Source organism: Cyanistes caeruleus, chromosome 4 (genome assembly GCF_971803275.1).
Source record: "Cyanistes caeruleus chromosome 4, bCyaCae1.hap1.1, whole genome shotgun sequence".
NCBI lineage: Eukaryota > Metazoa > Chordata > Aves > Passeriformes > Paridae > Cyanistes > Cyanistes caeruleus.
In genome coordinates, this window is record NC_141704.1 from 7,065,205 (window position 1) to 7,087,768 (window position 22,564).

The 22,564-nt window shown below is 44.6% G+C and overlaps 1 protein-coding gene and 1 long non-coding RNA gene across 9 annotated transcripts in view; one reads left to right on the forward strand and one right to left on the reverse strand.

Annotated features, from left to right (window-relative positions):
* Positions 1 to 22,564, reverse strand: part of FRMD4A (FERM domain containing 4A) — a 383,203-nt gene that overhangs the window by 74,890 nt on the left and 285,749 nt on the right. For all 8 annotated transcript variants that reach the window (XM_086886548.1, XM_086886549.1, XM_086886550.1 and 5 more), the window contains 2 exons: positions 15,712 to 15,804; positions 2,905 to 2,989 (listed from right to left, as the gene is read on the reverse strand). In XM_086886548.1, the coding sequence (XP_086742674.1) occupies positions 2,905 to 2,989; positions 15,712 to 15,804 (178 nt within the window). The remainder of the gene's footprint in view (positions 1 to 2,904; positions 2,990 to 15,711; positions 15,805 to 22,564) is intronic.
* Positions 1,866 to 22,412, forward strand: LOC147653411 (uncharacterized). Its single transcript, XR_015286081.1, has 3 exons — positions 1,866 to 3,195; positions 8,124 to 8,205; positions 17,729 to 22,412. It is a non-coding gene; the product is annotated as an uncharacterized LOC147653411 (long non-coding RNA).

Consider the following 22,564-nt stretch of genomic DNA (forward strand, 5'->3'; position numbering starts at 1 on the left):
CATAGCAAGAGGCAATGCAGACTAGAACCAGAGCACCTGGTCTTCCTCCTGTCTGGAAGCATCAGGCATGGCACAGACAAACCGGCCCATGCAACCATGTGTCGATGCTATGGCAAGTCTATACTGGCAGGTGAAGTGGGCCAGAGCCCATTTTCTGGCCCCAAGGGTACATGGGGTGCAGTACAGCTCATGACTAAACACTCACCCTCTCCCCACCAAGTCCCAGATGGGGTTTCCACCACTGGGTTGCCTGTTTGGAACAGGTGTGAATCCTTGATCAGTGCCGAAGCAACGCCTGGGGCAGAACTAGCTGGCACAGGCCAAAGCCCATGCCAGAACGTGTGAGTAATTAAACAGCCTGTCTGATCAAGGGACAGTGCCTGATGCCAAGCCCTGTCTGCTTTGGTAGTACAAATGTGGCTTGGCCACTCTGGAAAAAAGTGGCTTGCTGGTCCTGTGCAAGGGTTTGTGTGTGTGGGTTCATGGATATCTCACTACTCAACAGGGTTGGTGCGTGGGGGCAGTGGGCAGAGCTGGAGGAGCACAGCACCCAACACAGGGCCAGGTGGCAACTCAGTGACCAGCAGTCCCAAACTGGGCCTCAGTTTTATTCTTTCCCAACCTGAGCAAGGGGATATTTGAGGATGTCTGTCTGGAGAATCAACAGGGGAAGGTCTGAGGTGCTAGCACAGTGTTAGGAAGCATGCTTATTTCATACACATTGGTCTTCCTGGGCTGCAGGAGAGCCAGGGGTGGAGGTATCCATGGGAAGTCCAATAAGGAAACTTTTGGTGCAACAAGGAAGCTCTCATGGTTTGGCAGCATGCAACATCACGTGCTAGCTGCAGGATTGATAAGCAGTGTCTGTGCTTAGACACCGAGTTCCCCACAACAATACATCAGGAGGAATCTACCTAGCTGGGTGCTTGCCCTGAGTCTTAGCAGACACTATGCACCCAACTTTCAAATTCAGAGTCTTTTTTAATAGCACCGTGCCTGGAAGTCAAACGGGGAAGGATCTTCATGGGAGACTGGGACTTCAGCAGGGCTATTTTTGGATAGAGACACTCAGCTTGAATGTGCAAAGTAATGGTTTCAGGAGAGGTCAGACTAAAATAGACCAACCTAGATCTGTAGGCACTTTGTTTCCTTTATTTTTTTTTCTCCTCTTCTTCTTATTAAGCTTTCTCCAAATAAAGAACAACAGTGTAAGCTTTCCCTGGCAGTACTTCAAAAAGGAACTTTCCCCAGGAACCAAAACGTGATGCTCACTAAGCTTGTTGCTGGAGAGGGCTGACTAAGCACATCTAATTGCAGCCTTGCCGGAGAGCAAAGCACTGCACAGCTCAGCTCAGCTCAGCTCAGTAGCCATGCCTAGTTCCTGGGCACTGAAAAAAGGGAATTTTCTGGCTTCTGCTCTGCATTTTAGAAAATACAAAGTTAGTCCCTATATTTTAGGACATATAAATGTCAAATGTGGCTGCAGATTTGGTGTAATCTACTTGGCTTAAGAGGTCACAAATGTACTGAGGGTTGTGGGATTGGCAGAACAATCTCTCCCTGACTACATCTGTCTTTTTCTACCATTTCCTCTCTGGCAGATGGAGGTGAGTCACAGGAATGGCCTCTGCCAGCACAGAGGGAGGTAGGAGGGTTCCTCCCAGGGAATCCCAGCTGCTGACAAACCTCTCCCAGTCCCACACATCCAGCCCACCTGGCTGAGTCTGAACACTGCCAATCTCCTCCTCAGTGTGGTCTGGGGCTGGTTGATTTTCTGGACCTTGCCATGTACAGCTGGCTTGTGGCAGGAGAAGGATCAGCTTCATGGCTCTGCTGTGGGCACCCCTCCAAGCTGAGGATGTGCCAGGACGCCGTTACCTCTGGCACAGACAGTACCTTGTAAGGGGCTGCTCTGAGCTGCAGTGCCAGGGACAGCAGCCTGGTCTTTCAGGATTGTACCAGGGAGAGCAATTACTCACACAAAACCATTTCTGAGTGCATGGCTTGTCCCACTATAAGGCAATCTTTGGTGGATATCTGCAGACACCTTTACCCCACTCACATAAATCCATAAACTCCTCCTGTCCCACAAATCTGAGGTCACTTGGCTTGTTCAGCCTAGAGAAGAGCCTGAGGGGAGACCTCATGGTGATCTGCAACATCCTCACAAAGGGAAGTGGAGGGTCAGGCACTGAACTCTTATCTGGTGAGCAGTGACATGAATGACATGAAACTGAAAAGTGGTTGGATGTCAGGGAAAGCTTCTTCACCCAGAGGGTGGCTGGGCACTGGAACAGGCTCCCCAGGAAGTGGTCACAGCACTGAACCTGACAGCGTTCAAGATGCGTTTGGACAACACTCTAAGGAAGATGGTGAGATTCTTGGGGTTTATGTGTGCAGAGCCAAGAGCTGGACTCGACGATCCCTGCGGTTCCCCTCCAACTGAGGCCATCCCATCTTTCCCTCTCCATGTCCCCCCTCCCTCACACCGCTGCCCAGGCCCCGAAGATGGCGCCCGCGCCGCACTGCCTCCCTCTGCGGGCCGGAGACCCTCACGACAGCCGCTCGGCCCAGAGAGCGCTTTTTACACAGAACCAGACATTCCCTTCTGAATACGAGCCAGTTTATAATTTTAGCAGCGCAGATTCCCTCTTGCCAACCACAAGAGTTACTTCCAGAGCCGTCTGACCCCAGAACCACGCTCTGACAGGAAAGCTGCTGCCAAGTGAGGTGGCAGCTGGAGCCAGAGGAGTGAGGGAATAGTGTGAGGGGGAGGAGGAGGAGGAGGAGGAGAAGGTTGTATCTGGAAGTCCAGGTGTGAGCAGTGTAAATTTTGGGGCAGAGAATGCAGATCCAGGTGTCTCAGGCCACTCCGGTGCCACCCAGAGCTCCCCAAACCCTCACCTTGTAGATGCAGGACTTGGCATTCAAGAAAAACAGCTCTATGGTGGCATTGTCCTTCAGATAGGAGATGCTTTCAATGTAGAACCTGAAAGGGAAAGCAAGAAGGGTGAGACACAAAGGAACTAGTACAAAACAAGGAAATACACTTATTAAATGAAGAATGTGGTCAATGGAGTCATGAACAAATGAACTTCGTTCCATTATAGCAGACTGAGGTGGTGAAAGAGGCTCGTGCATGCTCCAGGATGTGATCAGTCACCACCACCCCAGCCATAGCAAAGGAATCATCAGGTGAATTATTTAGGTTCTAAGTAATTCTCTGTTTTGTTTTTAGACTTATAATAAAGCTTTTTATTCTGATTTCTTGAAACTTCTTTGCCATCACATTTTCACCATCAGCATTTCTTCATCACTCCTTTACCTATCACAACAATTCTGTGCTGTTAACTTGCATCTTGTAAAATATTCACCTTCAGAAATGCTCTTCTGAATTCCTTCCCTGTCTCCTTCAGCTCTGCATAAAGCAAATTTTATAAAGGGTTCTTTACATATTATATCTATGGTCTCACAGTAAGGCAGTAGTTACTAACCTTATACAGTTCACCAGTACCATGAATAACAATGTTAGGGATGACAGAGAATGATCATAATCTAATTTTTTTGAACTGAAGTGACTTCTCAGAATGCAGGAGAAAGCTCAAATCCTCAGGGTCAGAAAAACCCACTCATTTGCATTGGCTGATTGCCCCAAATATTTGCAATTATGTTGAAAGCCCATGATATGTATGAATTTATTCAGTACTACATGTCCTGCCTGCTCTGAAGGTCTGATGTTTTGGCAATGAACTTTGCAAGAGCTTTGTGAGAATTGACTCCTGCCCTTAATTCTGCCTTGAGATCTGTTTTTTTTTGGAAAAAAAATGCTCTGAATACTGTCCATGTTAATAACTGATCATTCCACAGAGGTATGTTGTGTGCTCCTGTAGTAACAGAGAAATGTTACTGGATATGTTCAGTGAATGTTAAGGCGAATTTTTCATTTACTTAGTGTTTTAGGTAAGGAAAAATAAATAGATCTGTCTGCTGATGCTGTTTGGCAGTGATCTTCAAGTTGCAGTGCAGTGATGCAATGTTCCTTACATAAATTCCAGTACTATCGTGCCTTGTCAGAGGCAATTAGAATGGGAAAGGTGCCATGGAAATGGTGTCTGCACCAGGGACTTTAAAAAACCCAAATTCCTTAGAAATCTGGGTTGACATGCAGGGTCCAGTTACAGAGAAACTGCACTCCCTGACCCCGCTGTCTGGGAGCAGACAGACCTGTGGACACTCCTGAGGCTTCACACAAACGCTGAAGGGTTTGTCCACATCCAACTATTTGCAGAGTCCAGGGCCTTAAGTGTAACCTTCTTAGGGGCAAAGGTCAAAGCTTTGTAGTGCTCCAAGTGTCCTCTGAAGGCTCTTCAAAACACTTTATTTCCTGACAGGCAGAATCAACTCCTTGCTTATTAGAGTGAGAGAAACATTTTGTTCATCTGCTGAAAGGCTCCTGTCTGTTTTACCCTTCCTTCTTCCCCTTCAGAAGAGAAATAAAAATAAAACCTGAATAAAATAAAATAAACCCTAAGGAAACACCAAGAACCAATCAAACCCACAAAACACCAAAAATATTTGAATGTAGTGATGATGAAGCACAAAGATTAAACTTTTTTTTTTTTCTGGTTTTCATTGTTTCACCTCCTGTCCTTAAAACACTTTTATTTTTTTCCTCTCTTAATGAAAAATATACTTGGCTTTAGAAATTAAAAAACTGATTCATTAAAAAAGGAACCTTCTTACTAGATCTGCTCTCTGAGTGCAACTGGCTTTTCATCTGCTGAATTCATGGAGAATAATGGTAATTTTACACATTCTGTGGCTCTTGAACAACCTTCTCTTCTTATCACTGCTACAAGTGCTCTCCGAGTTATGATGGTAAGTTTTCTTATTCCAAGGTCAGAAGAGAACAAGAACTTTTTTTCCATTATGAATCCCAGTGAAGGTTAGCCAAAAGCTGTTTCACCAGCTCAAACGCGATCGTTCTCATCATCACTAGAGGGCAATATTGCATTTCTTACGGCTGCAGGGGACTTTTCCCAAGGCTTTCCACATGGACATAGATCGTTTTCTGTACAAAATTAAGTCTCTGGGAGCACAGAGCCTGCACACGATACTTCATCTCACAAAGAAAGCCCAATTCTCAAGTGATTTCCAGAGTGGAGAGTGAGCTGGGGAGCTACTGGCTCTCACACGTGCACCCAAACCAATGCAGAACATGTGCACCAGGAGATTGGTGCTACTTAAAAGAAAACAGACTTGTAAAGGGAGCTCTTATGGAATTTTCTGTGTGGCAAGCTTAGAAAACCTGAACTGGAGCAGATTACCCTGAATTCACAGTTGGTGCAGTAATGACAAAAAGGACTTGGGCAGGGAAAGACACTTTTTTTTTCACTTATGACTAATTTCTGTCACATCTCTTGTTTCCATCTTCTGTGAACAGTGAAAGAGCCCACACTTTACAATGACCAATGTCAATGACTAAGGAGGCAGGCAGGAGCATCCAGCTGCTAGGGCAATGAACCAACCAAACAAAAATCTGGATTGAATTCCCAACTCAGACACAAATTTCTTTGTGACCTTCAGAAAATCATTTAGCTGCTTGGGCTGTTGAGCTGGGCTTAGAAAACACCCCTCCCTTTTCTGCCCCCCTCTATCTGTTTTGCCTGTTAAGCTTAGGAGCCTTTCAAGGCATGTTTCAAGATCATCAGTTTTGAAAGGCAGCTCTCAGATTTCTGTTAAGGACTCCCCAGAGAGCAGCATTCCTTCATGTGATGTGAAGCTGATGTATCTGGGATATAATGGATCGGCTGGACAGGGAAACAGGCAGTACCATGTGTCCAAGACCTCTACTCTACTACCTGCATCTCTTGCAATACGCTCAGCAAATAGTTTTGCCTCCAGCAGCTCTGACAAGAGGTTCCTTGATAGCCAGCAACTGTGCCTGTGAGAAATTAGCTGTCTCTACAGGAAAGGGGGAACACTCCATGAGACTTGGGGAGTGTGAAAACCAAGGGAATAATTTTTGAGAAAATTTAAAAGATCAGCCAATGTTAATCTATTTCTGCATTCCTCTTCCCTCCCCACCCCCAGTAACTTGTAATTCATCAAGTACATTTTCTAAGCATTAATTAAATAGACCAGTGAATATTATGCTAGATAATGAACACAAAGTGCCTATCTTGGCTGCACCCTCTCAGCAGCAGGGAAATAATAATGAGTACTGCAGAAGGTGTCTTGGAAGACTTCAGAAGCTGCTGCATCTGAAACATTTAAGTCTTTTTAGCTGAGAGGACATGTCTCGTACTGATCAGATTGCTCTCTATTAAGCGTTGGTTAACTGACAACTCTCTCTGAGACAGCTTAAGCCCCCTCATGCTGTGATGAATGGCAATTCCCATCGTAACCAGCCAAGCACAGACTCACAGTGGTGCTTGTGGAAGCTCCTGATCATTGCTGTGGGGAAACTGGTACTACCACAATTTCTCCCTTGCATTACACACAGGCCCACCCATTTCTGACTCATGGGTCAGAGAAGTGCCTGACTGAGTCCTGGACTCACCAGTTTGATTAGTGGCTTGTCAGGAGATGGAGAATCCTCACTGCTGCTGCCAGTCTCATCTGTGAACCCAAGTGTGTGTGTGTGCAGATGGGCAAATTCAGCAGTGTTGGGAAAGTGTTTGAACACTACTGCTCTGTCCTTGCAGTGAGAATAGAAGAAATCAGGACTGCCAAGCACCTGAGCTGGTGGGGTGCTTGTGTGCACAGTGAGAGAAAAAATAAGCAGCACTCTTGATCTCCATACACCAAAATAAACTGTCGAACACAAAATATTTAGCATTGCCTCTAACACTCAGACCTAGACATATCCTGTCAGTCTGAACTTGGCCATCTATCACCTAGCAGGAACCAGGCTCTCAGCAGTCGAGTTGCTGACTGGGCAGATAGACTGTCATAGCATTTGAGAGCACAGGCCCATGTGTTTACTTCCAAGCAGAACCTGCCAAATGGTAAAAATACTTCACTGTGATCTTCAGCACAATGGTATTTCAAAACATGACCACAGCAAATGGATGTCTTGTCTATTTCAGGTGTTTATCTTTCCTGGGGCATTGATACCATCCTCATTCTTGTGAAGTTTGAGTCTGGTGGAAGCTAGCTAGTAAAAGACTTCTATCCACGTCTTTCTCAGCTGGCTGACTTTGATCTGGTTGGGATGCAGGACAGAGCTGTCAGCAGATCTCAGTGACCCTGTCAATGGATTACCTCTTTATTTCAGTATTACAAAGCGATGGGTAAAGGAGAACACCCCTTTTCTGCCTCATCCATCCTGGGTCTGGCTCATTATCCCTCACCATGCCATTCAGAACGTCAGAGGATAATTTGAAAAATATGAGGCCATTTACTAACAGGAAAAGAAAAATCGTATTCGTTGGTATAATGGCCTTAAATGCAGATGCCATTATGTCCAGTTTTTCATGCTAAATGAGTATTCTGAGCAGCACAGGCTGCACAGCTCCTTTTATGTTCCAGCCCTGTTTGCTAATAGTCATGGGTGCACACTTTTATGTGCTGACACTTAAAAGCAGACAATGCTCATGCTAAATAGTTAGCCTGTTAAGTTATCAGTCAGGAATTAAAATCAGCTAAAAAGCTCCATTTACCTCCCCTTCTGCATTCATTTTGCTTTGGAACCCATGTCCTGCCCCTCATGCCTGTGCTGTGCCCAGGCCCACCTAGTCCAGCACCAGGGGACAGGAGGCAGTAAGAGAGACCTGTGTCAACTTTTACCTCATTGCAGGGAAAGTCATAAAACTGGAGGTAAATTTGATTCTAGATATACAGGGAACAGCAGCTAACAAAATAAAAAGCTGTGGATATTGTTTAACCTGAGCCTATCTCCTCTCTCTCACTAGCTGCACTATATTATGAAGCTGACTGCATCTTTACCTACTGTCAGGTAATTTTTCTTGGTGTTTCTAAAATATTGGTGCATTGAATCCCTGGAAAACCATGTGCTTTGGGGATATTTGCTCATTCCTATGCCTCATTCTCCATGTACAAAATACTTAGGGATCTGCTTTGGAATATATATAGAGACCAACTCTCTTCATCTCTTTCAGGCTGTATATCCTGGCAGTCTGCAAACTACCAAGTGCTCCAGTATCAACATAGAGAAGGAAAGGAATCAAGGTGGTAGTGCAGGTACATTCCTCCCTCAAATTTGGTTACAGCATCAAGCAAAGGCACTGACTTGAGTATGTTAAGTCCTCTGCTTCCACGGGGAACCTGGCCTGCCCATGCTATGAGAGCAGCAACCCAGGTCAACATAGTCTCTTAACTGCTCCACCACTGCAATGTCCCCTGGAACTTAGCTTGGCTTGCAAGAGAAATGCATCTTTGTACAAAAAGATGTGGTTTTGTACAAAAGATGTACAAAATCTTTTTTTGTACAAAAGATGTACAAAATCTTTGTACAAAAAAGATGCGGCAGCTCCTCTTGGCTTAGAGTCATGTGCTTATCTGTCCCAAATGTGAGGTGAGGGCAGTGACTGGATCACAGCAGCACACTGCCTTCCTCCTCTTTTCCCTCAGTCACCAGGGGAATTGCCCCTCAATCTCCTGAGCATCAGCACAGCCCTTTCCTGATCTTTGGTAATTGCCAAGAGTCACATTTTGGCTATTACAGGTAACTTGCTGGGTGCACTGTCTTGCATAACACCACCCCTCAGCATCTAGAGAGTATCTTTTATCTGAGGATTTTGGACCAATTTAGGAATAGAAATTCCTGTAGCTGCCCCATGTGTTGTCAGCAGCACATGAAGGTATGATTTGTCTGTCAAAACTGGCATGAGGGTCACTTATTTAATGACTCAGCCCTTGGTCAATGCCACAGTGATAGGACCCCTCATAGCAGACCTTCCTGTTGCTGCACTGATGACAGCCCATCACACCCACTGATGTAAGTTATGAACACACAAATTGCAGTGAAAACAGAAACAATTCTGCGTGACTTTGACCCAGTCAGAGAATCCGTGTGTAGGCACCGACACAGCTATTGCAGCTTGATCCAAATTAGCTACAAATCCTACACTGACAGAATCCATCATTTCTGCATGGTACCTATCAGCATTTATGCAGTCTAAATGCTTCCCAAAATTAGACAAGACAATGCTGCCAGCATCAACACACTCAAACCAACGAATTTTCAGAATGTCATTTTTTTCTGCCCCCTCGGGTGGCTGAATGGAAAGGGAAAACAACTTATCCCCTTCTCTCAACACAGCTCACTTATACAAATATATTCCTAGTTAAGCAGAAAACAGAAATGATGTTATGGGACTCAAGAGCCAGACTGCTATTAAGATGTGTGTGTAATGGATGGCTTAGCTCAGAGCTGTGTGCTAAGTAGCAGAGCCCCATTAGTTCCCTTCCTCAAGCAAAGGTCGGTTTTCACACAAGTAAATCTTCTGGCTGGACAGAAGTACCTCATATCTAAAGAGACTCTGAGGAGCACAGCCTCCCCGCAGGCAATTTATTACACCTTCCCCCGGGTGAACAGAGCAGGGGGCCACCCTGGGAAGGCTGCAATAAATTGTCTGCAGGGAGCTTTGTCTTCCAGCACAAACAAGGTCTGAGTGGCTGTATTTATACAATGTGACTAGCTGGGAGGAGGGGGTTTGCTGGCTTTTGGGATCTTCCTGCTTAATATACACACAGCTGGCGCACACCAACCAGCAAAACACATGCTGTGCAAGGAGATCTGGGCTATGGCATGGACTTCATAGACAGTGCAGCTCACAGGAGCCCCTGAAAACAGCTTGGTGGAACTGGCTTGATTATGTGGGTTCAATATTCTATTTTTCTTGCTACTGTTTCTACAGCATCTCACAGCAGTGCATGGAGATGTAGAGCTATAATGTGAGCAGGAGATGGCTCTTTGTTTCCCCTTATATGTAGCACAAATTCAGGGAGTTTCTGACTCAGTACTGGTACTGGCATTGGATGAGGGAAGACAGCACAGCTGCAAGGAGCTCTGGGAAGAGACAGCTAGCCATGAGAATATGGATGGAGCGCCCCAAGGTGCTGAAACATCTCAGGGCAGTTCCCTGAGCTCTCCTGGGATGATCAAGCTCCATGGCAAACTGGGATCTGGCACTGCCCTCCTTACAGTGCAGAGGTCTGCACAGGATGAAGGAAGAGCATAAGAGTACAGTGATTTGTGTATATGTAATTCTGCCCCAGCAACTTCTCTGGCGTGGTAACAGGCATAATGAAACTTGGGTGAGAGCAAATTTTGCCACTTCTCTTCCTCTCCTCTGGCTGCAAATTTAATGTGTTTGATAATTTGTTTGTGCATTTCCTCTAGTCCCTGTAAACACAGTTTCACACCATGGGACAGAAAAAGGGCTGTCTGCTCCTCCTCCCTCCTCAGAGGGGAGACAAGAGCTGTTGATTCCCTCATTCCCTGCCTGCAGCAAAGTGTTGGAGCACCACATACCCTTCTCTGGTGCGGAAAACTGGATGGAGAAACACAGCCCATTATGTGTGAACGAAATAAATTGCTGAGGTTAATTTTGTGTGGTTCTATTCAGCTCTTCCTGACAAGGCAGGCTCCCATCATCACAACCCCTAATCTGATTTCTTGGAGAGAAGCAAAGCTGAGTGGATGTGAGTGGCATACACAGCCATGGTGTGCTGGGATCCCACGTGTTGGGGAAGTTGGGAGCAGGATGCTCTGTATCTGCACCTGGTAAGTGTCTCTGGCCTGTAAGTGAGGCAGAAATGCATTTCAGAGACAAGTTCTAAGGTCCAGCTAGCCCTACGAAGAACAACGCGTCTCATCCTTCCCAGGTCATCTGTTTCCAAATGGCCTTAGTGTTAGTCTTTTTCTAATGGAATACGGGTTTAAAGATGCCTATAATGAAAGGCTGAAAGACTAAAATAGCCTAAGGCCTCATTAACAGCTGAAATCTGGTCCAATTCAATTTAGATAGCCTGGAGAAACTGTGTAGATAGGAATCGCTTCCTCAACCCTGGCTGTGCCATCCTGCTTGAAAAAAGAATTTTAAATTTATAGACTTGATAGGACAGAGGGATGAATCAGGTGAATATGCCTACATCTAAGCAGGGGTCTGAGGTCAGAGAAGACATACAGGTTTTTAAGCCTGAAACTTGGTGAATTCCAAAGCAGTCATCTTTGAATGAGTCAGGTAAAGTAAGTCAGATGAATTGTTCCTGAAAGGTGCCTATTTCTTCCCAGTGGTTATACAGGGAGGCTGCACTAATTAGCTGTGACACAGAGCTGTCTGCCAGGTAAAGATCTCAGCTCTGGTGTGATGGATCTCATCTCAGACTGCCCACCTGCCCCACCTGCCTCAGACCCGGACCACCACAAGTGCAGACAGTTATGTTCCTTTGAGTTAAGGGGAGCACAGACACCCATGAGCTTTGCACTCTGTACTTCAGTGCCAGTCTCTTATTTAGGGACACTTTGTTCTGTAGTAACTGTGGTAACCTGGCAAAATGTCTGGCCTCAATATTGAGAGTCCTGAGCCCCCAAAGCTCCCATGCTGACTTCAGCCTAGCCAGTACATATGAACACATGCCAGACGTTGCTGAACACAGGCATTCCTTTGTGAGAATACTGCCAGCCCATAGATACAAACTTTGCCCCACAGTGTATTTGAGAATTGAGGATTTATTTCACATTTTGTTCCATGCCTTTCTGAAAGAAAAGCCTTTCCATGTGAGACATATTCTGATTTAGTGTGACGACTTCTACAGTGAGTTTCACTGTTTAGCTGGTGGAGTTGCCCTGAGAACAAATATATTCATTCCTGGGAAAAGATCCACCAGTGGAGTGAATTTTATTTGCTAAGCTTGTTCATATAAATTAACAGCATGACAAACATACAGAAGATAAAGAGATCAGACCCATGCTGGTGGTTCCTTTGCTAAGGATTGCTAATCTCATATGGCCATTGTTTGTGGATGAGAACTCACTGCAGAGCTTGGCCAACTTTGCTTTCCATGAGCAAACAGCATGTCTGTGCTCTGGTTCTCCCCCACATCACAGCTTTAGACAAAAAGGAGTAACTTTGCCTTCCTTCTGTCTGTATGAGTCCAAGCAAAATTCTTCTTTCCCAGCCAAAAGGATGTACCTGCAACTGAACCCCTGCAATCTCTATTTACCTCCTTTGCTTGCCCACATCTCGACACTGTGCTTAGGTTCCTGCACTTTACCCCAGAGCTCAGGTACATTTTCTGCGTTCTGTTCTGGTCTCAAAACACCAGACTGTAAAATCGACTAATCAGGCAACCCCTCCTTTCTTCACCCCCATCCTTTGCTTCTCCTGGACATCAGTGATGACTCTCATCTGACTTGTAAACCCTCTAAGGCAGGAAGAATTAGTCTCACCAACAACCAAGCAACCAGGGCTATAGAAAGCCATCCAGGGAAGCTAATTCTAAGGTGAGAACTAATATCACTCCCATTCTGTTACCCAACATCCCTCCTCCCCTACAAGACACATGGCATTCCCTCTTGCTTTCATGTGAGTCTTTAGAGCTATGTAAACAGATACTAGCAGAGTCTTATAAAATAATATTGCACAATAGCCATGGGGCAGTTCACAGCTGCCCAAGATTTCTGATTACTTCCTAGATTCCTATGTTGTTCTCAGTGGTAAGCTTTCATTGAAGTGCTAGATGACAACCTGAACACAGCAAAGCTTCAGTAGCTGTGTAAATGTACAATGGAAGAAGCAATTTCTTACAAACCTATGCTAAAAACATCCTTCTAAAATCCCCTTCCTTTGACACAGTGCCGTGAAATTTTTGGTCTTTGATAAGGGAAGAGAGGAAAGACACTGGAGATCAGTGTTTGACGATGTCAAACCCCAAGGAAATGTGTGTCAAAAGACAAAGCTTCAACAGTGCTGCAGAGATTTAAAAAAAGGGAGGAGAATTTCACACTGCAAAGCTTGTGAAACTTCCTATTTTCGGCACAGTTCTTTCAAGAAGACTTTTCTTAAGAAGGCAGGCTTCCCTTTAAATGTACGTTTAGAGAAGGCTAAAATCTGTGGAATCTTTGGTGGGCATGCTGCCCTTCACGAATATTGAGGGTAAAAACCATATGATGGTCACATTAAAGGTGAAAATGTTTTCACTGTAGCTTCTCCTCTTCACAAACTACCCTTTACTTTTCTTGCCTGAGGCTTCATCTCTTCAGTAGTTATGCAGTGTGACTGAACTGTACATTTACTTCGACTAGAGGGAAAAACCCACACAATTACTAAATCCAGTAGTATGATGCAGTAAACAGAATTCTGCATCATGAGCATTTGGCACATCCAGTTACTCATATTACTTGTATCTCCCCATTTAGGATTCCCAGCACCAACCTAAGCTTTGTCAGCTTCAATGACTGGGAGAGGTAATGCAAAAAGGTATCTGCAACCACAGTAACCACTTTACCTGTGTCATAGTAGGTGTCATGGGCACGCAGTTCCTTAAAAATTAACACATTTGTGATTAGGTAGTACGGCATTAATTCTCTCTGCTTTCTGCCTGATGGCAGCAGGGGAGAGGGAGCATTCTGTTTCTGGTATGTTTAGGAATGGCTCTGCAAGCTGCTGCACACCCCCAGATTGTGAAAATAAACCTCTCTCTATGAGTGGGTCGCTTTAGAACCTTTCCTTCAGCCCTTGCTTTAGTTCTCAAGCCCAAACTGAAACCACTGGGTAACAGATATGTGGGGCCTTTCCAACTTCAACCATCTGGCTGGAGTTGGTGTCTTCAAATGCCTTCTGCTCAGATCATATTTAGGGAGGGACATGGGAACTCCTTATGTGCTGAGAAACTTTTTCAACTTCTGCCAGTATCTGACATCAATAAGGCAAATAAGCAGTAGAAAAGGTACTATAAGTTAATGCCCATTCCTAACTCTTGAGGCATCAGGCTCCCAGTCCAATCCAAATTGTAACTCAGTGTGACGATCCACTCATTACTGCCATCAGTAAGAGTATAAGCCAGAGTCAGTCTGGTTTTCACACATGCATACACTGCATGGTGAATTTTTCCCTTTGGACTGAGATTCCAGAACAGGAGGGGTCACTCATTCAGTGTTATATGGATCCCTATCCTAAGATGTCTTTTGGCTGGGATCCCTCTAGAATGATTGGTCTCCACTGTGCTGCCAAGTTTCATAAAACAATACAGATGGCAATATTTATGCTTGTTGAGTGGTCATTGAAATGAATATGAGAGTGGCTCAACAGCATTGGCTTTCACACATTTTACAGTTCCACTCCTAAGCCCAGCACTTAGCTCTTGCTCACTCAGGGCTTTCTCTGCTTTCCATGGGATCCCTGTTTTAGCATAGACTGCCCAATTTGGCCCCTGGATGTCTGGTAACTGACTGGCCATATTCTTAATGAGCATCAACAGTTTTGTGTAGTTCTAAGCACAGGTGGATCTGGATCTCACACACTGAAGATGCTCAGCTCTAGATTTACCCTTACAGTTTGAAGCACTCAAAGTATTGACTACATTCTTCTCTTGGGAGATATCAGGCTAAATCTGGAGTCACAGGGCTTTGTGTAGTTTTGATTTGTCCTAAGATATATCCACCACTAAATGTGGGGACAGAAGAAAACAGAGTCTCTTCTAAAAAGCCTGACTTGTAATGGAAGTTAAATGAATGACAATCACTATGCGGAGAAAAAAAATAAAAGCTTCACTCAAGGGGAAGAAACTCAAAAGTAGGTCTTCATTTTTTGTGGGTACTATGGAATGAATGAGAGTGATGTCAGATGTAATATAACACTGGAGTGGAAAGCCTAACATTAAAAGACACAGTTACGCTGCACTGGCTTGTTCTAGACATGAGCTATCCATTAAAAGTAAGTCAAAACCCTCAACTTAATTTTGTACATATGCCATCCCAGCCCCTGGCCTCTCTCAGGGTGTTTCAAAGCTGCAGGAGCAAATTTGTCTTCTTAGAAAATATCTCCCTTGGAGGCAAAGGCACTGTGTGCATAAGAGCATTGGCAGCCTCCAGAAGCTTCCAAACACTAACAGTTCCTTGTAAAAATACCAGATGAAGTATGAAGCTCCCAAACTGCCATAATCTTCATTAAAACTTTTATAGTCTGGTCCAGCCATGTAGAAACCAACTGGCTGCCATAAAATGCCTTCATTTGCTATTTATAGGTAATTCAGTGCAGCACTGAGTTCAGAAGGTGAATATGCCAGAGCTGTACAGGGATCAATTTGGTTTCTGACAGAATGGACTGTGGGCACAATCCAGAGGAAAGTGATGGCTCACCAGTGAGGAAGTGAGTGTTTTCCCTGCAGGTTGCTGGCTCAAGTGGGTTATCCTGACAGAATGAGGGCTTTGTTCTGCCATCCTACTCAGCTTGGACTTTCCAGCTCAAAGCCCACAAGTAGAAGTGTAAATACATAACATCTGATCTTGCCCTAATACAACATTTCCCTGTGGACAGCTATGGGTGTCGGTGTGGCTACTACTTGTTTACACTTGTGTGAGAGGAGTTTGCAAAGCCAAAAGCTCAAAAGAAACCTCTGTGGAAGTGTTTGTTTGCCCACAGGTGTTTCTGAGAAACTGACAGCCTCACTTCCTGGCCTTCAGGAAACGGGCTGTCTGTAGCTGTATCCCATTGGAAGGGCTTGCCATCGGGCACTTACCTGACACAAAAGTACAAAACAACCGGTCCTGACTTTTTGGGGAAGTCATGTTCCAGCACCCGGCGGTCCAGCTGAAGCCAGTTCAAGTGTCCCCTGGCAAAAGAAGAGACAGTTTTGAGCCTGCTACCAAAGAGCTTTCTCACTCCTCACAGCAATGAGGTCTGAGGTGTTACAAAGTATGAACCAAAATGTGTGCTATTTGCCCTGGACTATGGTATGATATTTGAAAAACACACAATAAATGTTTGAGGAGCAGAGGCGGTATCATCCTGGCAGTGTTTCAGTCTGGAAATCGAACTGCTAAAGTTCAATCTGTCAGGGTGAAATCTGGCAGCACTGAGCAATCAGGGCAGCCCAAAATGTTAGAAGTTTCACCATTTTATTACAGGCCTCTGGAGCAGTTGTATCATTAAAAGTCTGTCAAGATTTTCATTAGAAATCCTTATGGTTAAGACTTTCCACAACGCCTGCAGTATTTCACTCAAGGCTAAACCTGACTCTACAGCCTCAGACAGTTTATTTACCACCCACATGCCTGCAATAGCCTCTCTAGGTTTGCCCAGCCCTCATTTTTCCTTCTTCAGAGAGCTCTTGAAAAACAGCTGCTCCATGAAGCGTTCCAGCTACAATTACCACATGCTGCTTTTCTTTTGCCTAGATGGTACCTGTCGCTGTTATTTTCTCCTATAATTTATCCATTCCTGCCTTGCTGCTGGAAGCTTTGCTGGGCAGGAGCTCTGTTCTTTGTCACGTTCCCCACACTGTAGAGTGCTGTGTGTGTGTGAGAGGTACTTTATAAATACCATTATTTGTACTACAGGGGCATCTCCCTCCCCAGCTGAGATAAAGGCTCTGCTAAATTAGGCACTGTGGAAATACCTAGGGTGACATTCAGGCCCCACTAAAGCTGGCCAGAATTTTGCCACCGCCTTCAGTGATGCTAGGGTTGCATCCTGCAAGCTTTTGGCTGTTGATTTCAGTCAGACCAGATTTCACCCAGAGGGAGAAGCAGCCTCCCTCTTGCCTTCAGTACTCTACTGTCTAGACAAGCAAGGGGAGAGAGAGTTGAAATTATTTGGGGGAGAATTTTGCAGCTAATATAGGAGAAAATGGAACTCATATGTCCTGAGCTTTATTCCAGTGCCTATTCACCAGCTCATGATAATCCTCAAGAGTAATTCTTCATTCCACTGAAAATGAAAAAAAAAGGAAAAAAAGAGCCTGCTTTAAAAAAAAAAACAAAACAACACATTAAATTACCTTCTAGAATTGCCACAAGCCTTAGCAATGTACCATGTGTACAGCAAACACACTCAGCTTTCTCAAGGGTTTTCTTGTGCATGAGCTTTGGGCAACCGAGAAGCCTCTTTAGAAAGCAAGCAATGACATCCCTGTAGCAATTTAACTGAATTTACAGCATCCCCCCCACCCACTCCATCTTTCCCAGAAAAAGAAATAAAGGGGAAAGTAGCACTTTCAGGAGGCATTGAATCACCTGGGTTCAATGGGAATTTCTGTACTGCTGCCCTGGCTTATGGAGGTGCAGGAGAGAACAGGCAGCTCAGGAAGCCTTCCTTCCCAGGCAGCTCTGGGCTACTCTGGAAACCTGCTAGGACATTGTGAGTGCTCACCAGAGCACAGCATGCTGCTTCCAGCCAAGGGGTTCTAAATTACTGGTGAGCTCCACTCATCACTCTCATGGGTTCAGGATCAATATGTCAAGAAAAAAGCTCTCCTCAAATGTTGCCATGTAGAAGTCAGGCATTCAGCTTAAGCAGCCTTTGCATCTGTTTTGCAAAAGTACCAAGTCTCAACTAGGTACAAGTGATACATGTGGAGTTGGGAACTTTTCAGACTCATCCTCTGGACATCTTTTGGTGTACAAAAGGAATAAAGCTTATTTTATCCCCTGCTCTAGACACCCATGTGTTTCCTTCCAAGATATTTTAACTTTCAGACAGTTTTTCCCTAGATAAAGTTTTAAAATAAATTTTGTCTCTATTTTTTTTCACTTTAGGTAAAGGGGAGCCTATACTGTGCATTAGGGGCACAGACTTGCTGGCAGTGTGGCTACTGGAAAGGGGTGATATAATGCAGATTTTCAAGCCAAACTGACCACCTCATATGTCTCCATTGCAGTACAGGGGCTGAGGACAAGTCTGCCCAGCCTGGGATCAAGGTGAGGATGTCCATATTAATCTGGATGTAGGAACTAACTGGAATAGCTCTGGGCAGAATGCATAGCTGGGCATGCAGCAAGATGCAGGGGGTTTCCTTCCATCATTTCTGCTGCTGGCATTCTAGTGTGGGGTCCATGCATAATTTCTTGTTGTTTAGTACAGATGTGTACTTTAACAAGGTTTGGCTTTTAGAAAGCAGATGCTCCAGGCTGTAAAAAATAATCCCCATGGAAAGATTCTCAGCCTGGGTACCCAAAAAATAAGAGGTATCTAGCTTTCCTTCTGTATCCCCCTTCTTGAAATCTGTAATTTTACCTATTATTTTTTGTTCATGAAGTGCTGTTATGTTGCTTTTAACAGGCCTCAGGAAGGCTGAAATTAGCTGTGAAGGCCACAGTTACAGGTGGGATTGAAACTAGCCATACCCACCCATTTCTAGCCTAAGTACAACCTGAGCATTTACCATGTAGGCCATGGTAGAAAACGTTGTCAGAGCAAGGAAAAGCCACACTAAACCTGACATCCTATGCCGAACCTGTCCAGTTCCATTTGTATCACCAACACAGCAGCCACCCGCAGCTGATGGTGTTACACACCAGTTCCCACTGAGGGTGAACTGTTGACAATGGACTTACTGTCTACCTCAATGTTTATCCAACAGCAATGTCTGGGTTTGCCTAACATGCACAGGGAAGGGTTGAGAAGCCATGGTACACAGCATAAAAAGTCACTTCATGGTATTTCTTATTTTGAAAAGACTTGATCTTTTCATTCTTGTTGCATTTTAACAGGAGAAACTGGTTGGTATAATCATATATATACATATGCATGCCAGTTCCACATTTATGTTGCACACGTACACAGTTCTGCAAACTGGATAACACATTTAATTGCCACTGAGTTTTTAGGTTGAAGAGTTTCATTAGTCTCATCTGCATGGAGCTTAAATCCAAAGCTCCTTCAGAGGAGGAAGGTCACTTAAATCCCTGCCAGGAGCTAACTGCTCACTGTACTCAATTACTACTTACAGTCTTTCATCGCTGAGGGCTTCTGCACTGCAGATTGTCACCTAACTCCTTGTTTTCAAGCATGCATGTGTGGCATGTAGAGAACAGCAGCAGTGAGCAGTCACTGGTATCTGCCTGTGAATGTGGACTATCAGGGAGCCAAGCTCTGATGCCATTGTACCACAAAACACTTTGCTCTGGAATCTGTCTTCCTGTTGTCAGCAGAACTATTCATGGAGCACAGTCCCATGTAAGACAGGGAAAATATATATCCAGTGGTGGCATATAACCCTAGGCATGTAGTAATCCTGACAGTTTTCATGGACCAATTTAGTTGGCTTACACTGGGATCCCATTCATACATGCCCATGTCTAGCTGGACTTCCTTCACGGTTCAATTTAGAGACACAAAGTAGCTTTTGTTTCATTATCACCATTGATTTGTTCATTCTGATATTTCTATCAATGTATTCAGAAAAAATGGTGCAAACAGTTTTGGGGGATCTGTAGGGAGGTCAAATACTGGAAGGCAGATAATTTTCCTCTGTTGGTTGTACTCATGCTGGCAGTTAAACTGGTGTGTCAATAACAACTACATAATCACTTTTAGGAAAAAAAACTGGGTCCTTTTAAGATATAGACTGAGTATGGATTTTGATACCCAGGGTCCATTTTGTTGATTGTGTGCAGTAGTTCTGTCTTCTTTTATAAGTAAAGAGTGGTACATCAATGAGTACTTTGCCTCCAGGTGGTTCTGTTTATATGGTTTTACTGCGTAGTGTCCAGTTTTCTGAAAAGTGGATCCACATTGATTTGTGTTATAAAGGTATTTGGACCAATAAGCCAACTCACACCCTTTCAGTGTCAGACTCATTCTGAATTTAACGGACATTGAGAAAGACCAATTCATGTAACAGAAACCATATAAACTATTTATATTTCCATCAGTTGCAACAGAAACAAAAACCCCTTTAAGCTCACAGATTTTCTCAATTACTTTTGAAGAGGCTGAGAAGCTCATGGGGCCATAAGAGTTTAACTACACAAATTTTGCAACACAGTGGACTTGGTGATAAAGGAAGTGGTCTAGTGCCAGAGCAGGATGTTATTCTGAGAGCTGCACCCTCCATTGGACCAGCTGTTCAGCCAGGATATGGGACACCTGCTCCTTCACTCTGGCCCTGCCACATGGCTGGAGGGTAGAAACAGGCTTCCCCAGCAGCACCAGGGATGAGAGGGTATTCCAGGGAAGGGTGCTGCCCTTCTCTGTGGGGAGCTGTGGGATGGAAATGTTGGTAGCTCTCAATGGAGCAGGTGACTCAGATCTAAGGACAAATAAGGGATGTGGAAACCCTGTCCATGGCCCAGATGGGGAGTCTGCAGTGAACAGAAGGTTAATCCAGGCCACTTGCTCTCAGTGAATGCTGGAAGAGCTGATACAACGGGAAATGGTGGTTAGTGGAGATTCATAACCAGCTGAACTAAACCCCAAGCTTTTTCACTTTTCACTTTTAATCAAGCAGGATATTGCTCTTCTGACTTCCTGTGAAGCCTGGCCCCTCATGCTGTACAGGGACACCCTTTTGACCTGTGCTCTCCTGCAGTTAATGGTTCACGCTATAAAACGTTCCTATGATCATTAAAACAGAAGGCGTTATTCTCCCCTCCATAATAGTCTGACAATCTAATTTTAGTCATGCTGAATGCAGTAATGACCCCATATTATCACAAGAAACTATTAAGTTGCCAACGCAAAGGCTGTTCCTATTGATTTTCTTCTAAGGTTGTCATGATAGAGCACAACTAATGAATGGAAATCCCCAGTCCAAATAATTTCTAAATAAATTACTCTCATAGTGCTTTTACTCTTAAATAGAAGAATTGATTTAATACTTTAGTGGCTTTTCTTCTTTCTAAATTTGCAATTTAGCCAACCTCAGACTACATTTATGAACCAGTCTTGTTTTGTTTTAGCTGGTTATGAGTCCCCTTCAAGTAAAACACATGGAAACTCAGTGGAGAGTGAAGAGAAAGAAGTCCCCGAGGGCCTGTGTCACAGAATTAAAGGGTTTCTTTTTACATTCCTGGTCTGTATTAGGTAAAGGTCTGGGTTATGTGTCCTGCAAACACACATTAAGAGACTGTTTTTATTACTTTTTAAGAAAGAGGATATTTCAAACTTCCATTTCACATTGCAGGTTAAGATATGGGGTCTAGACAGCCCAGTTTATTTTCTGAAGTTGGCTTGGGACATCTATTTCCAAGACTCTGCCCAAGGCCCCAGGTATATTCTTTGGCTGTGTTCAATCAAATAAAACAATTGCTGTTTGTACCAACTCTCTTCAAAGCATTTTACAACTGAAGAGGAAATACTTCTGTCAGGGTTATTTTCACAGCACTGAAGAAGCCTCAGTGCAAATGTCAGAGTCACTATGGGACAGCAGAAGGGCTGTTTCTGGGCTGATCTTTCCTTGATTCAGTGAGCATGTCCCCACATCTTTCATCTGGGCTAGCTGAGCATCTCCTGAAAACCCTTTTCCATCTACAGGTCTGAAGGTGACCAAGTGCATGGATGCCATCACCTAACCCTTTGAATCCTGCCTGGACAGTGCACTTCCATCTGCATCCAGTGTATCTCTGAGCTCTGCCTTGACATCCTCTGTCAGCTCTCTTGCTTCCTCCCTTTGCTAACCCAGATCTTTGCTCACCCTGTTAAACCTGGACGTTCCAGGGGAGGCTGGGCTCTCTCTAATTGCTGACACCTCCTCATTAGCTTCCCTTGCACTCCCAGGAGAGGCCTGTGCCTGCCCAGCTGAACTGAGAGCTGGGACTTGCTCAGCTGCTCTCTGGTTACAGTTTGAGATGTGCCCTGTTTCTCACCTGTGCTCTTGGGACTGTTATGGGAACATTTTCTTCTCCTAGTGTTCTTTGTCTTCCCTGTGCCTTTCAGGCAGCACCCATTGAATGACTTGCTCTCTCCAAGATTAAACACTCTGGTAGGAGCAATTTCCTACACCTGCTTTATAAAAGGCAAGTCCATCCTAGTGCTTCTCCTTGGAGGATTAGTCTCATTAATTTGTGTTGGGTTGGAGGTCTACAGGGCTGAGCTACTCATGTCAATGAGCTGGGATGGATTCTGGGATCTCATCTGATTTGAGTCCTGCTTCTGCACATGCCTGTTGCTGAATATTCCTCCATCCTTGGAGCTGTGTCCTGAGATGGCCTCAGGCTGTCCAAGGCAGGTGCTTGCCAAAGGAATTGACTTTAGCTGCTGAGATGAATGCGGATATGTTTGTGCAATTATCCAGCAGCCTCTGATTACCCGATCCTGAATCATTATTCCAGCAGATAATTTACATTTCCCTGCCACTTCAGCAGGAGAGCGGAACTGGCTCATGACAGCAATACTGCTGACTCAGCTGTTCTGGGGACACAGCGTTGGCTTGAAAATCTTGGTTTTTAAAAATTATTTAGGAGTGGGAAGCCTCTTCCTGATTAACATACAAAGAAAAAAGCCTATTGTGAACCAAGGTGGGCATCCATACAAGACACAGTCCATGTGCCAAGGATGGTGTAACTCCTGAGAGAAAACAGCTGGAAAAATGGAACAGGGTGGTGCAGTAGGACTAAGGGGTCACAGTCTGGGACTAATCATAGCCTTTGGCA